Source organism: Cricetulus griseus, chromosome 2 (genome assembly GCF_003668045.3).
Source record: "Cricetulus griseus strain 17A/GY chromosome 2, alternate assembly CriGri-PICRH-1.0, whole genome shotgun sequence".
In the NCBI taxonomy this organism is placed as follows: domain Eukaryota; kingdom Metazoa; phylum Chordata; class Mammalia; order Rodentia; family Cricetidae; genus Cricetulus; species Cricetulus griseus.
The window spans coordinates 214,992,867-215,006,347 of NC_048595.1; the positions used below are offsets into that span (position 1 = coordinate 214,992,867).

General features: G+C 37.8%; 1 protein-coding gene across 1 annotated transcript in view; it reads left to right on the forward strand.

Annotated features, from left to right (window-relative positions):
- Ccdc178 (coiled-coil domain containing 178) overlaps window positions 1-13,481 on the forward strand; it is a 345,282-nt gene that overhangs the window by 92,225 nt on the left and 239,576 nt on the right. The window contains exons 11-12 of the mRNA XM_035438744.1: window positions 1,342-1,437; window positions 1,590-1,726. Of these exons, the coding sequence (XP_035294635.1) occupies window positions 1,342-1,437; window positions 1,590-1,726 (233 nt within the window). The remainder of the gene's footprint in view (window positions 1-1,341; window positions 1,438-1,589; window positions 1,727-13,481) is intronic.

Genomic DNA, 13,481 nt, shown 5'->3' on the forward strand with positions numbered 1-13,481 from the left:
CATGGCGTTTGGCAGCAATCGGTCAGTGGTGGAGAGAGGTCACAAAAGCGGCTGCGCTTATTTTAGAGAGTATTCAGCCTTGCGGCTGCAACCACTGAAACACATGCTTTACTGCTGCAGCAGCCAGGGGAAGCCTCTGCTGAAAGCTGAGGCCTACCTCCTCTCTAGGCAACTAGAAACTGTCTCCAAGCTGGGTGGATGGTTCTGAGCAGCTCAGCAGCAGCGGGTCGGCTGCTAGCCGGGAACGCCTGTGGAGAGAGGGCGCTTTCCGGGCCTAGGCCGTGGGCCCGGTTGAACCCACAGCCTGTCCCAAATGGGGTGTAGGTTTCCAATATCCCACTTCTGACACCAGATATAGTGGGCAATTACCAATAAGGAGTCAGGTAGAAATATAAGGGTATTTATACAGAGTGACCTAGCCAGCCAGCGTGGTAGCAGTCTGTACAGCAAGTACCAAAGAGAAACCGAAAGCGAAAAGGCAGTCACCCTATGTCCCCTAACCAAGCCCTCAGAAGCGTGGTCAGGCACACCTGTAGCCAGCCCCTAAGTAGGCATGGCTACAGCTTCCCCTACAGTGTCACAGTATTAGGAAGGTTGACAACCATTGTTCTATCATATTCATAAAGTCTGTTTTGAGGTATTTGTTTTGTGCTTCAGCTATCTTGCAATTCTATGGACCTATTGTGGTAAGGTTGCTGCCTCTAGTAGAGACATATTGTCCCAGCTGTTACGGATAGTTCTTTTACCCTGGCATCTTGTAGGACAGAAGAGGGCATAGGTTCCTCAGAGCTAGAATTACAGGAGCTACTGGATGAACTGTATTAGATCATCTGCTAGAGCCATTTCTTCAGCTATATAAGCTATATGCAAGCTCATGGATTCAGCATTAAATTTTTGTTGAAATATCTGTCCATTACTTATATTTTGTAGTTTCAATACCTATAGGAAAAATGTGAAACCATTAGAACTAAGTAGTGGATTAATCAAATGGCTATTTTGTAAGGTGTGGAATTATATCCTATTTTTCTGCTTTTGCTTCTCAATGTAATAAATTATGCTTCAAATTTTCCTGGTGTTTTCCAATTTTCCTGTAATTAAACCATATTCTTTTTGTCATGATTATTCACCTGAATATTAGAAACACTAGACTTGATTTATATTTGATTTGCTATGTTTTATCAGAATCCTATATTAGATTTCAAAATGGCAGAAACGTGTAGCATTATTCTATACTATGTCACTCAATGTTCATTACAGAAACTATACAAAGTAAAATGCAATCACTCTCTTATAAAAATGAAGGAAATCTACTCAGTTCACTTATCTTCTGTGCACTTTTAGGTGGAAGGTTTGAAGAAAAACTTTGACCAATATTCCTGGAAGCAAAAAAATTTGGAACAGCAGTACATGGAGATACTTAATATTTATTATTCCTCAGTAAGTAAAATATTCCCTCTTTCCCTACAGAGCACTACACACTGTACTTAATAATTAACGTGCATGATTAACACTAATTTTATTAACATCTAAAACTCAATTTTTAGTTACCAAACATGTACAAATAGCTCTTTTATTCTTTTTTAATCAAGAAAAGGGCATGGGATACTGAGCTTTCTAATATTTCCAAAGACTACATTAATATTTCAAAAAGCTATGCGGCATTGTTAGAAGAAAACAAAAAACTCCAATCTGAAATTGAGACCCTAAAAGAGGAAATCAATGAAAGGTAATTCAGATTTTATAATTATTGTATATCATTCCCAATAGGTGATATGTAATAAACCCTTCCAGCATGAGTACCTGGGGATAATATAAGAATATTTTACTTTATTTTAACTTAACGTGAATTTATTCCAAATGATACTTTGTTATTACCCAGGACACTGTCAGCAGAAGTCCCTTAGACATATAACGTCGAGGTTAAGGATAACTTTCAACTTAAGATACATGTGGTCATCCCTTATCTCTTCCAGCCCATCATCAGTTCATTCCTGTACTTGCTAATCTGGTTTTCTTGGCTTAGGAACCAGAGTCTTCCTATGCCACTTTCCATCTCAATTCTTATATCCAATATGTGAGCAAACACTTCTGTACACTCTAAGCATCTTTAAAATCTTCAGTGGTTCCAACAGCAATCAGATCTGATGTGTATGCTCTGTGGCTTTGGAGAGTAGGTGCCTGGCAGTCATATCTCTTCTCTAGCCATTATCTGTATTGAGAAGGACACATGTCCTTTCTCTTTTTAAGTAAAACTATCATCAATTAACTTTGCCATTAACATTGATTTTTAGAAAAGGTTTGAAAGCATTCTCTTCACATATCTGTAAGCCTCCTTGACTAGGCCACCTTCTATTTGCTGTAATATGCTATACCTGTTTGACTTTTATTATTTGGTTCAAATCATGACTTTAGTCAAAATCCCCTTCAAGTCACACTTGACATTTCTATGATATTGTATTTTTATAATATTTTTACTGTTCTTTCTGTACAAGTATTACTTATCCTTATGATTGCAGTGCAGGAATGTATACAAAGCATCTTTTATTGTATTAAGATGGGCACAGCTCTCCCTCATATTTTTTAACTTGCTTGCAATGGTGTGTTATACAAATTGTTGCTGACTTCTCTCTGTGTCCTCTCCTATAAGGGAGATCCATGGGCCATGACAGTTTGTGTTTTACCATCACACCCTCATCAGTTTCCCAGAACATATTTGCTATTGTTGATGATAAAGTCCTGAAGGGAAGGAGGGGGAGTAAAGACAAAGGAGCTGATCACAGTACTTGGTAATGACATGGAAAGTTTGTCAAACACAAAACATGTAGTGAGTGTTTTATCATTGGAAATGATAGAATAGAGCCATTGGTAGAAAATTAATTTATATATCATAAGAGGCAAAAATTCTGTCATAGAGTTTTTAGTTTGGGTGGTAGGTAAGTATGTAAAAGTAGACTTTATATTAAATGGGTAAAATCCAGTGCGTAGGTTCACAACTTTAGAATGGCTATTATAACTGCATAGAGAGGTGTGTGATGCTTATTTTATATGCAAATTTTATAATAAAGCTTGTAAAATTTTTAAAAATTAAGAAGAGGAGGAAAAAGAAAAAACAAAGATACCTCAAAAGTGAGTAAGCAAGAGAGTTGACACATCTGTAAGAGAACAAGAGTGTGACAGCAAGCAGAAGCAAGCAGCCTCTGGGCCTTACTGGTGTGTAAGCAGAAAGGTTTATTTCCCACCCTTGCTGTCATTCAGCTATAGCTACTGTGTCTGTTTTCATGTCATTCTTTCTGAGACCCAGAGAAAGGGACTAGATGCCTCTGGACATGTTGCTTTAGTACTAAAGACAAGACTGCATTACTGAGATCACTGATGGCTCTTAAACAGCTTCAGCAAGAATGCTTCTGGTATCACTGCTCATATTTCATTATACAAAGCAAGTCAGATGGTCAGATCTCATGTTAATGAGATAAACAGTTATCAAAGAACACAAATGGACAATGAACACAAGAAAAAATGTATGACACTGGGAATTTATTAAAATGACTATGAGATGCTATTTCACCTAAGTCAAGATACCTGCACTCAAGAAAAAAAAAAAAAACCTCCCAGCAAGATGGCTCAGAAGACAAAGGTCCTTGGTGTACAAGCCTAGTGACATGTGTTCAATTCCTGAAATTCACATAAAGGTAGAGAGAAAGATCCAACTACACCAATTATCCTCTGACATCCAGAAGTCTGCCATGGCATTTATGTCTCACTCCACACATTGTGCATGTGCTTGTACACACAGGTACTCACACACACACACACACACACACACACACACACACACACACACACACACATCTATATTCATTATTCAGGCAAAAAGAAGGAAAATCTATACTCTGAATGAAAATAATAGATGAAATATGTCATACTCATCAAAATGTCACCTGCTTTCTACCATACATAGAATCTAGGTGTTACGATAATCTTTCCATCAAAAGGCGCTGAGCCCCACCACCACGTGTGTGCTTAACTCCAGCCACCCACCCGAGTTAGGCCCAAATTAATACACAGAAACTTGTATTAGGTTCAAATGCTGCTTGGCCTATGACTAGGATTTCTCATCTTTTAGCTCAGTCTTAATTATCATAAATCTATATATTTTATAAGACTTATCTTATAGAGGATGCCTTTCACTGGTACCTCTCTTGCCGGTGGCTCACATCCTGCCACTGGAGGAGAGGAAAAGGACACTTCCTGTTCCTCCTTGCTTAAATATGAGTCTCCTTGCTATGTCACTTCCTGCCTGGTTCACCACTTCTCTACTACATTTCCCAGAATCCTCTTTGACTCCTAGTCCTATCTAACTTGCTGTCTCATTGGCCAAACAAGTACTTTATTCAATAATAAGTAAGATGAAAATACACAGTACATTCCCCATCATCTAGGTGTGTGTGTGTGTGTGTGTGTGTGTGTGTGAGAGAGAGAGAGAGAGAGAGAGAGAGAGAGAGAGAGAGAGAGAAAGAAAGAGAGAGAAAGGGGGGTTGCAGGAAAGACAGGAATCTGTAGAAAATGAAGGAGCTTATGGAAGTTGTGAGAGGAGAACAAGATTAGATAATAAGAAAGAAAAATGAACATCATAAACTTTTTCCTTATTTGTATTTAAATATTTTTCATTTTATATACTAGTCCCAGTTCCCCCTCTCTCCCCTTCTGTCACCCCCAGCATCTCCCATCTCACCCTTAATCCACTTCACAGAGGGAGTTATGCCTCCCTTGGGGAGTCAATAAAGTCTGGTATACCAAGTTGAGGTGTGATCTACCCCCTCCTATATCCAGGCTGAGCAAGGTATCCAACCATTTTCCTTGTCTGTAGACTCTACTTTTGTAATACTCAGAAAGAAAAAGGGAAGTCTGTGTACATTATAAAGATTTGTCACTTTAAATTTTTTAATAAAATGCTGATTGGCCAGTAGTCTGGCAGAAGGTATAGGCAGGTTGACCAAACTAAGAATGATGGGAAGAGGAAGGGTGGAGTCAAGAGTTGCCAGCCAGATGCAGAGGAGGCAAGATGAGGATGCCATACTGAGAAAAGATAGCAAGCCACATAGCTAAACATAGATAAGTCTTATGGGTTAATTTCAGTGTAAGAGCTAGTTGATAATAAGCCTGAGCTACCCTTGAGCATTTATAATTAATATAAGCCTCTATGTGGTATTTGGGAGTTGCTTGCAGGAAAGTTACTTTCACCTACAAGGGAGAGAATTTTGAAGAAGGGGACCTGCAAAAAGAGGGTAGGAGGATTTGTTGCGCCTATCTCAACCAGCAAGAAGGACACGACCACGACTCTTCTTCAAGCAGTTTATTTAGGAACCTTGTACATTAGTTTCTACATCTACCTCTACCTCAGCTTCTCCTCAGCTTCTCTCTCTGCTTCTTCTCTCTGCTTCTTCTATATCTCTCCCAGCCCCCTGGCAAGCCCTTAAAAGCAAGCTCATTACCCAATTAGCTCATGCCACCTGGCGATCCTGGATAGGTCACAGCTGGAGGAGGCACACCAGATCCACTAAGCACTTCCAAATAAGGCTTGTTTACAGCTAAGCTCAGTCTCCCTGGCATCCAGCCAGGTGCCATCTTGGGGCTGTGGCTACCCACAGGAGGAAGCATTTGGTTGCCTGTAGGAGGAGGGTAGGAGGAAGCACCCAGTTAAAGTTCATGGTGTATGTGTTTGAAATGTCACAGTGAAGCCCATTAATTATTTTGAACAATGAATTGTCATCATGACAATTGGGAAATTCTGACAGCTGATCTGATGCATTGGGAACCTCACCCTGGTTAGGGTTTTCTTTCCCAGATAACACCTTGTGTGTCTCTCCAACAATGAAACAAATTGATGTTTCAGGCAAATGCAGTGATTTCTTCCCAATGCTTTATTTGCCCTTCTCCTAAATGTTCTTCTATGTCATCTTACAATTCAGTGAATATTAACTGTGATTCTGTTTCTTAAATACAATAATATGCCCCAATGCAACTTAACAATGAAAGAATTTTGGTTCACAGAAACAGATGGACAGAATCATCCATAGGAGGGATGTCAGCAGTGGCATCAGGAACAGGGAGCTTAGATAATCACATTTTATTCCCAAACAGGAAGCATAGAAAGAGTAGAAAGTGGGGTTAGGCTCTAAAGCTGCCAAGCCAGCCCTCAGTGACATCCTTTCTCCAGCAGGTCTCTACTTCCCAAAGCACGACAGCAACACCTACTAGGGACCAAGTGTTCAAATACATGAGGGGTGTTATCTTTAAAAACACCCCACTGTGTTTGACTCAGGTGACTCAAGCTTGCTCTTCACCATTCAAACACACTCTGGACATGAATTTCTTTGCATTTGCTTCTGAAACTTATTGTTTTAGATCATGTTTATGGCACCTTTTCATTTGGTTATGCTAAGAGACTTTTGTTGTTTTGGCTTGGTTTTTACTGCACCTTTCATCCTTTCTTTAAGACATACTGGCAATAACAATATCATTAATAATAAAAATTAATCTGATTCCAGTGATCAAGCCAGAGTAATCTTACATGTACTTTCATTAATGGGTGGAACCCTGCATACTACCTTGTAACCCAAAGTTTCCTTTTTTATACTGTTGTGTGTTTCTTAAACCATGGCAAATGAAATTTTACTTTACCAAAATCTCCATTTAATTCATGGCAATAATGTGTCCTATGATTTACTAGAACTCTGATTAAAATGAGTGTATATTGTAGAAATTCTGTACAAACAAACTTAGAGAGATCAAACTTAAATGATTTTAATACACAAATATTATTATAAATGCATATTTATACATAATGAATACCTGTGAGTACTGATTTTTCTCATCATGAGATAATGAAAATTTAAGACACTATTACATGAATTTCAAATACACTTAAATATCTGTATGATCATGTTACACAGGAGATCCATGATTTATAAAATGTCACTGTAATTTATTTAATTTTACTCTTTGCTACAAGTACTGTGGTAAAGTTTTTGTGTGGAAATGTTTTTCAGAATCACTGATCTTTTAAATGTAAAACAGGCTTATGAAAGTGTGTTAGCTGTAATATTTTAAAACTCTTAACACATCTCTAGTACTACCTTTCAGAAAGATTATGAGATATTTTTTAAAGACTGGGCAGTACAGGCACTTGTCCTAAACTCAGTTTCTTTGATTATTGCTGAGGTTGAATATTTAAACAGCCCCTTTAGGATTCACACTTTATTAATTATTCATGGACATTTCCCAGGGAAAACAAAGAAGTCAAGTTTCCAGCAGCCAAAGTTTCTTTCCTCAAAACCCACAGCTGTGTACAGCTGGAATCTGTATAAAATGTTCATTTTGTATAGTTATGTTCAAGGTTGCTTTTTTGCACTTATCAAATTATTTGCAAATTAATCTGGCTTCAATTTAACTGGCATTTAGTGAACATTCAAATATACTTAGTATATTTGCATAGCAGCAATTTCAGATATTCGAGCTAATGTTAAGACACAGAGAGCAGGTAAGATAATGAACCATGTGTTCCTACCTGTGGTGTGTGTGAGTGTGTGTGTGTGTGTGTGTGTGCATGTGTGTGTGTGTGTGTGTGTGTCTGTGTGTGTCTCTGTGTGTATGTCTCTGTGTGTGTTTGTGAGTGTGTGTGTGTGTGTCTCTGTGTGTATGTGTCTGTGTGTGTATGTGAGTATGTGTGTGTATGTGTCTGTGTGTGTGTGTGTGTGTGTGTGTGTGTGTGTGTGTGTGTGTGATGTGTTTTTATGTGGTAAGCATAAACAAGCACTACAACCCTAGAGGTCAATGTGACAAATAGCTACTAAGTCATTTTGAGGTGTTTGAATTAGTTTGAGAATAAAATAGATCAAAAGAGCTATATGCTGTATTCCAGCTAGTTTTTCACAGCCCTGACACAAAGTTAGCTTTGCCCAGGAAGAGGTAATCTCAACTGAGAAATTGCTTTCATTAGAGCATGTGGATACATCTGTTGGGCATTTTCTTGGTTGCATATTGAAGGGGCAAAGGTTCCTCACTCATTGTGGGTGGTGTCACCGCTGGGCTGGAAATCCTGGGAGGCATAATAGAAGTAGCTGAACATGAGCCCGGAATACACAGAAGGGAGCAGCTTTCTTCCATGGCTGCAGACTCTGCTTCTGCTTCTATTCCAGGCATCAAGGATTGACTGCACACTGGACATGTAAGCCAACTAAGCCCGTCCCTCCTCAAGTTGCATTTGGTCATGGTATTTACAACAGCATTATCAAAGCAAACTTGACAGAAATCGATGACAGAAGTGGGATATTGCCTTGATGGGCCTAGCCATGTTGTTTCTCAGTACAAGTGTAGAAGGATTTGAGAGCTTGGAGGTGAACTGTGAACTAAATAAACTGTTTCTTCCACAAGGTTTGTTTTGAACATGATGCTTTACCACAAACTCAGAAAACTAAACAGAAGATTCTCAGAACCCCATTCAAAGATTTCATAGCAGTTATGTTATCATTGCACAATTTAAGGTTTGCAAAAAAAACTTTTTGCTAGGGCTACCAGATAAAGCTAAATGTATAGAGTAAAAAAGAAGAAGGAAGAGGAGAGGGAGAAGGAGAAGGAGCAGGAAGAGGAGCAGGAAGAGGAGGAGGAAGAGGAGGAGGAGGAAGAGGAGAAGAAGAAGAGGAGGAGGAGGAGGAGTAGGAAGAGGAGGAGGAGGAGGAGGAGGGGAGGAGAGTGAGGAGGAGGAGGAGGAGGAGGAGGAGGAGGAGGGAGAGAAGAGAGAGGAGAAGAAGAAGAAGAGGAGAGGAGAGGAGGAGGAGGAGGAGGAGGAGGAGGAAGAGGAGGAGGAGGAGGAGGAGGAGGAGGAGGAGGAGGAGGAGAAGAAGAAGAAGAAGAAGAAGAAGAAGAAGAAGAAGAAGAAGAAGAAGAAGAAGAAGAAGAAGAAGAAAGAATTGGAAGACAGTGATATGCTTAGTAAGAACTGGGTATGGAAAGATATGCAGTCATTTTGACATATGTTGTAAAACAACAGAAAAATGTCTATCAAGATAATTGATAGATATTAAATGTGGAAGTACTTTGAACTCTCAGACAAGCACCTCCTTATCAATGATGCCATCTCTCTTAAAACCATGAATTTTCATGATATGGAATTTTGTGGGGTAAGTTAAGGTTTTGATTACAGATAATATAAATTTCTCCAAAAAAAAAAGATAGGCCAGAGTCATCAAATTAAATTCTTTTTTGTCATCCCTTAAATGCATACATCTTGGTTGATCATGACTCTATTATTTATTTTAAGGATCTAATGGAATGAAATGTTACTCTTCAGAAAATTCATGTAAAACCCAAATCAAAGTTATTCTATGAGCAAGAAGTAAGCAGTTTCCATGAAGTGACAAATATTGTTAAAAGAAGTTTAATAGTATCGATTTCTAACCATGTCTCAATAACAAGCAAATTTCAAAATATTATTACAACCTAAAATGGAGATATTCTAACTAAGTTACTAGCAGATTTTTATTATTGTTATGACTAAATTCCCAATGTAGTGTTATTTTATAACCAAGTGGTTATTAGGTGAAGTTGGGCTAAAGACATCATGGAGTGATTGTGTGGATAGCACTTTATGACACTGAATGCAAAATGATTGTGTGCCCATAAGGCTTTGTGTTATTAGCAAAATTAGAAATAGCAATAACTTAAATGTCCATGGGTCAACTAAAATTTACTGCAAAAATTACATATGGAAAAACAGTTAAATATTCAAGAGAATGTTGAAGGAAAATCAAGGTTATGGAATTAGAGTAGTGGCTTAGTTGTTTTTGTTTTTGTTTTTGTTTTTGTTTTTGTTTTTTGCTGTGAAGAGACACCATGACCTTGGTAACTTATATAAAACAAATATTTAAGTGAGGTAACAGCTCACAGTTTCAGAGGTTCAGTCCATTATCTTCATGGAAGGGAGCATGGCAGTGTGAGGGTAGATGTGATGCTAGAGCTGATAGTCCTACATCTTGCAGAGAACAGGAAATCAACTAAGACACTGGGCATTATCTCTGAGCATAGGAAACCTCAAAGCCTGCCCACAGAGTGATATATTTCCTCCAACAAGGCCATACCACTCCAGCAAAGCCACACCTCCTAATAGTGCCACTCCCTATAAGATTTTGGGGGTCAATTACATTCAAGCTACCATAAGTAGCACTATTATCAAAAATCTTAGTTTTTAAGGTGAGTTTTTATTGATAAAGTCAGGTCGGTCAGTAGAAATGAAGATTCAGTATCAGCCATGCTTTCACATGGCTCATGTCAGAAGTGGCACTTTGGTGTACCAGAGAGTGGAAATCTTCCTAGCAGCTTTCTAATGAAAAGACCAAATCCTTACACCTACCTATCATGACAAACAGAAATCTATTTTGAATAATCACTGTTTTTTTGAATAGGAAATTAATACAAAATGAAGAAATTTTTGCCATTTACTCAATGAATGGGTAAACCAGAGCAAGATGAAAGATATGTATAGTGCCTTTTTTATCTGCAAGTATAAAGTGGTTTTAAAAATCTGATAAATAATAAAATGATGAAAACAAGTATATAATTACAAACATATAGCATTAGAGTATTTCATGTTATCAAAATTAATGAGGACAGATTTCAGTTGTAGGTAACAAATGAACCTCATAATCATAACATTTTGTAAATGACCCCTGATGGAATCAGGATTATATGTCTTAGGAAGCATCTGTGTCCAGGACAGCACACCAGCAGCTTCTGCTGGCAATGATGCATGTTTTTGTCTCAATGAGGAGAGTGCCTGGATGTTGACTTTGAAATCAGAGGGAGCAAGGACCCTTTATAATGGTTCGATTGCAATAAAACATTAAATATCACTTTGAATTCAGTCCAACAATGATGCATATAACCATTTGTTAGGTTTCTTTTGTTTTTGCTTTGTTTTTTTAGTGAGTTCATATTATACACAGGCTGCAAAGTTGCTACATGCACAAGGAAATTTCATGCCTTCCCTGAAGTCACAGGGCAAAAAAAAAATATTAAAAGAGCAATACTTTCTCTGCTGGCTAATAACCACAGAAAAAATGCAGGATGTTGCTAGTGACAGCTTCAAAGATGCAGCTCATTTTAACCATTAGTTAAATGGGTATGGGTGAGTTGGTGAAATTAATTTTTAAGTTAGCATAAAAAGAAACACCATGTGTTTCATGGTGGTATCTTCATGCATATGCAGCATAATTTGTTGTAATTTGACCCCTTCATGACTGCCCTCTATTGTCCCCAACCCCCATCTCACTAGTTCCCCTTCCTACCTAGATATAGCCCTGCTCTCTGATTTTACATCAAGTCACATAAATCCCACTGCTCTCTCTTTGCCCTCTCCTTTCCCACTTAAGATCTGTCCCTTCTGTTGTGGTCCCCTCACTAGCTTCACTGTGTCATGCGTACCTACAGAGGAAAGATTCCATTTAAAATATATTTGCAGATTTTTCTATTATGGTCCCCTTTCTACAGAGACGCTGAATTTTCTTAATTATTTTCCATTTAGAAATAATGCAGCCTTAGGTAGCTTTACAAACATACACACAAACACACACACACACACACACACACACACACACACACACACACACACACACACACACACACACACTGTTTTTTTCTTTATTTTTTATTTGAATTAGAAACAAGATTGTTTTACATGTCAATCCCAGTTCCTACTCCCTCCCCTCCTCCCCTACCACTGCCTAGGCCCACCCCTGACACACACACTTTAAAACATTAAAAACACACAGCTTTAATAAAGCTGCATATCCAGTTCCCTGTAACTACTACTACTACTCAGTAGTGGCTATTCATATCATATTGCCTCCAATTTTAGAGCACCAATGACCAACTTCGTACCGGATGCGTTGTGAACATCTCTTTTTGGTTGGTTGGTTGTTCGTTTGTTTGTGTTTCAAGACAGGATCTTGAACTCCCTTTGTAGACCAGGCCGGCCTGACATACAGAGATCTCCTCCCTCTGCCCACAGAGTTATGGGATTAAAGACACATGCCACCATGGTGGATTAATGAACATACATCAGTATGTGTTGAATAATATTCTAAGAAGAAAAGTTTCAATTTTATTATATAATATATGTGACATTCTGTAAGATAAATTTTAAGACAGAAAGACCAGTTACTTTATCATTTAATTTTTTTCTGACAAATTACTTTAGAGGGAGCTATTTTTACTTAATGTAGCATATATCTCCAAAGAGAATTTTTATAGCTTTATAATTATGAGCCCATGTATTTGCTAAAGAAATAAACTCTTGATTGAGACTTCACATGATTCCCATCAAAGAAAATGTTTAAAATGGGTTTATGCAATTATGAAACACATCAGAAAATATCTACCATGAATGACAGTTGAAATAATAGAATGATTATATTTAAACATTTATTTGAATATATATTCTAATAATCTTATTATTTTAGAACTTATATAATGGTTATATTTGATACATGTCAAGTGAGTTTAAAATGGTAACAGGAACATAATAAAGTTAAAGAACAATTCAAACAAATTTGCTAAATAGTCCTTTAAAATGTATGAAAAGGAAGCTGAACTCCTGGCTACTTGGGATTCGGCTACAAAACATCATATTCAACTATCATGATGCCTCAGAACCTAAGACAGAATCCAGAATACAGCACAGAGGGGCAAAGATAAAACACAGAAGAGCAAGGAAAGAAATGCAGAAAGCAAGAAAGAGAGAAGGGGTGCATTCATAGATAACAGGAAACAGTTGAGCATTTCCAGAGCTTAAATCTTAGGACTTACACATCATTACAGTGGATCTCATGCAAGGTATACATAGAAATAAAACGTTTTTTATTCATGTTGTAGCATGCTAATATAGGAAACAGCATGATAACTATGACAAGTTTCACATTAATTTTTTTCTTCAGTAACAGTGTCTGCAAACATCTTTCCTTTCCCTAGTTCAGGCACAAAGGGTAATTTCTACTCAAGGTCAATGGTTGCATCTGTCCTCAGTCTCAACACATTCCTCTATGTGCATTCCTCAGAATACTTCAATTGCTGAGACGAAGTCTCACTCTTTAGTAAAGACAGTTCATAATCCTATGATCTTGCCTCAGCCTCTAGAGAGCCGGAATTAAAAGTATGTACTAAGAAATAGTTTTAAAATATATGTTTCATGTTCTCCTTACTTGTTTTCCTTTTTGGTGTTTTTTTGTGTGTATATTTGTGTTTGCATTTGTATTCTTTTGGGTCACAAACTAGCTCCCAAATCATGACAGGAAGACTTGTTATTAGCTTTGAATTCTGGGCCTTGTCTTAGGCTTGTTTCTTGCTAGCTCTTATACTTGCATTAATCTCTTTCTCTTATCTATATTTTGCCTCAAGGCTTTTTACCTTTCTTTCATTCTGTATGTCCT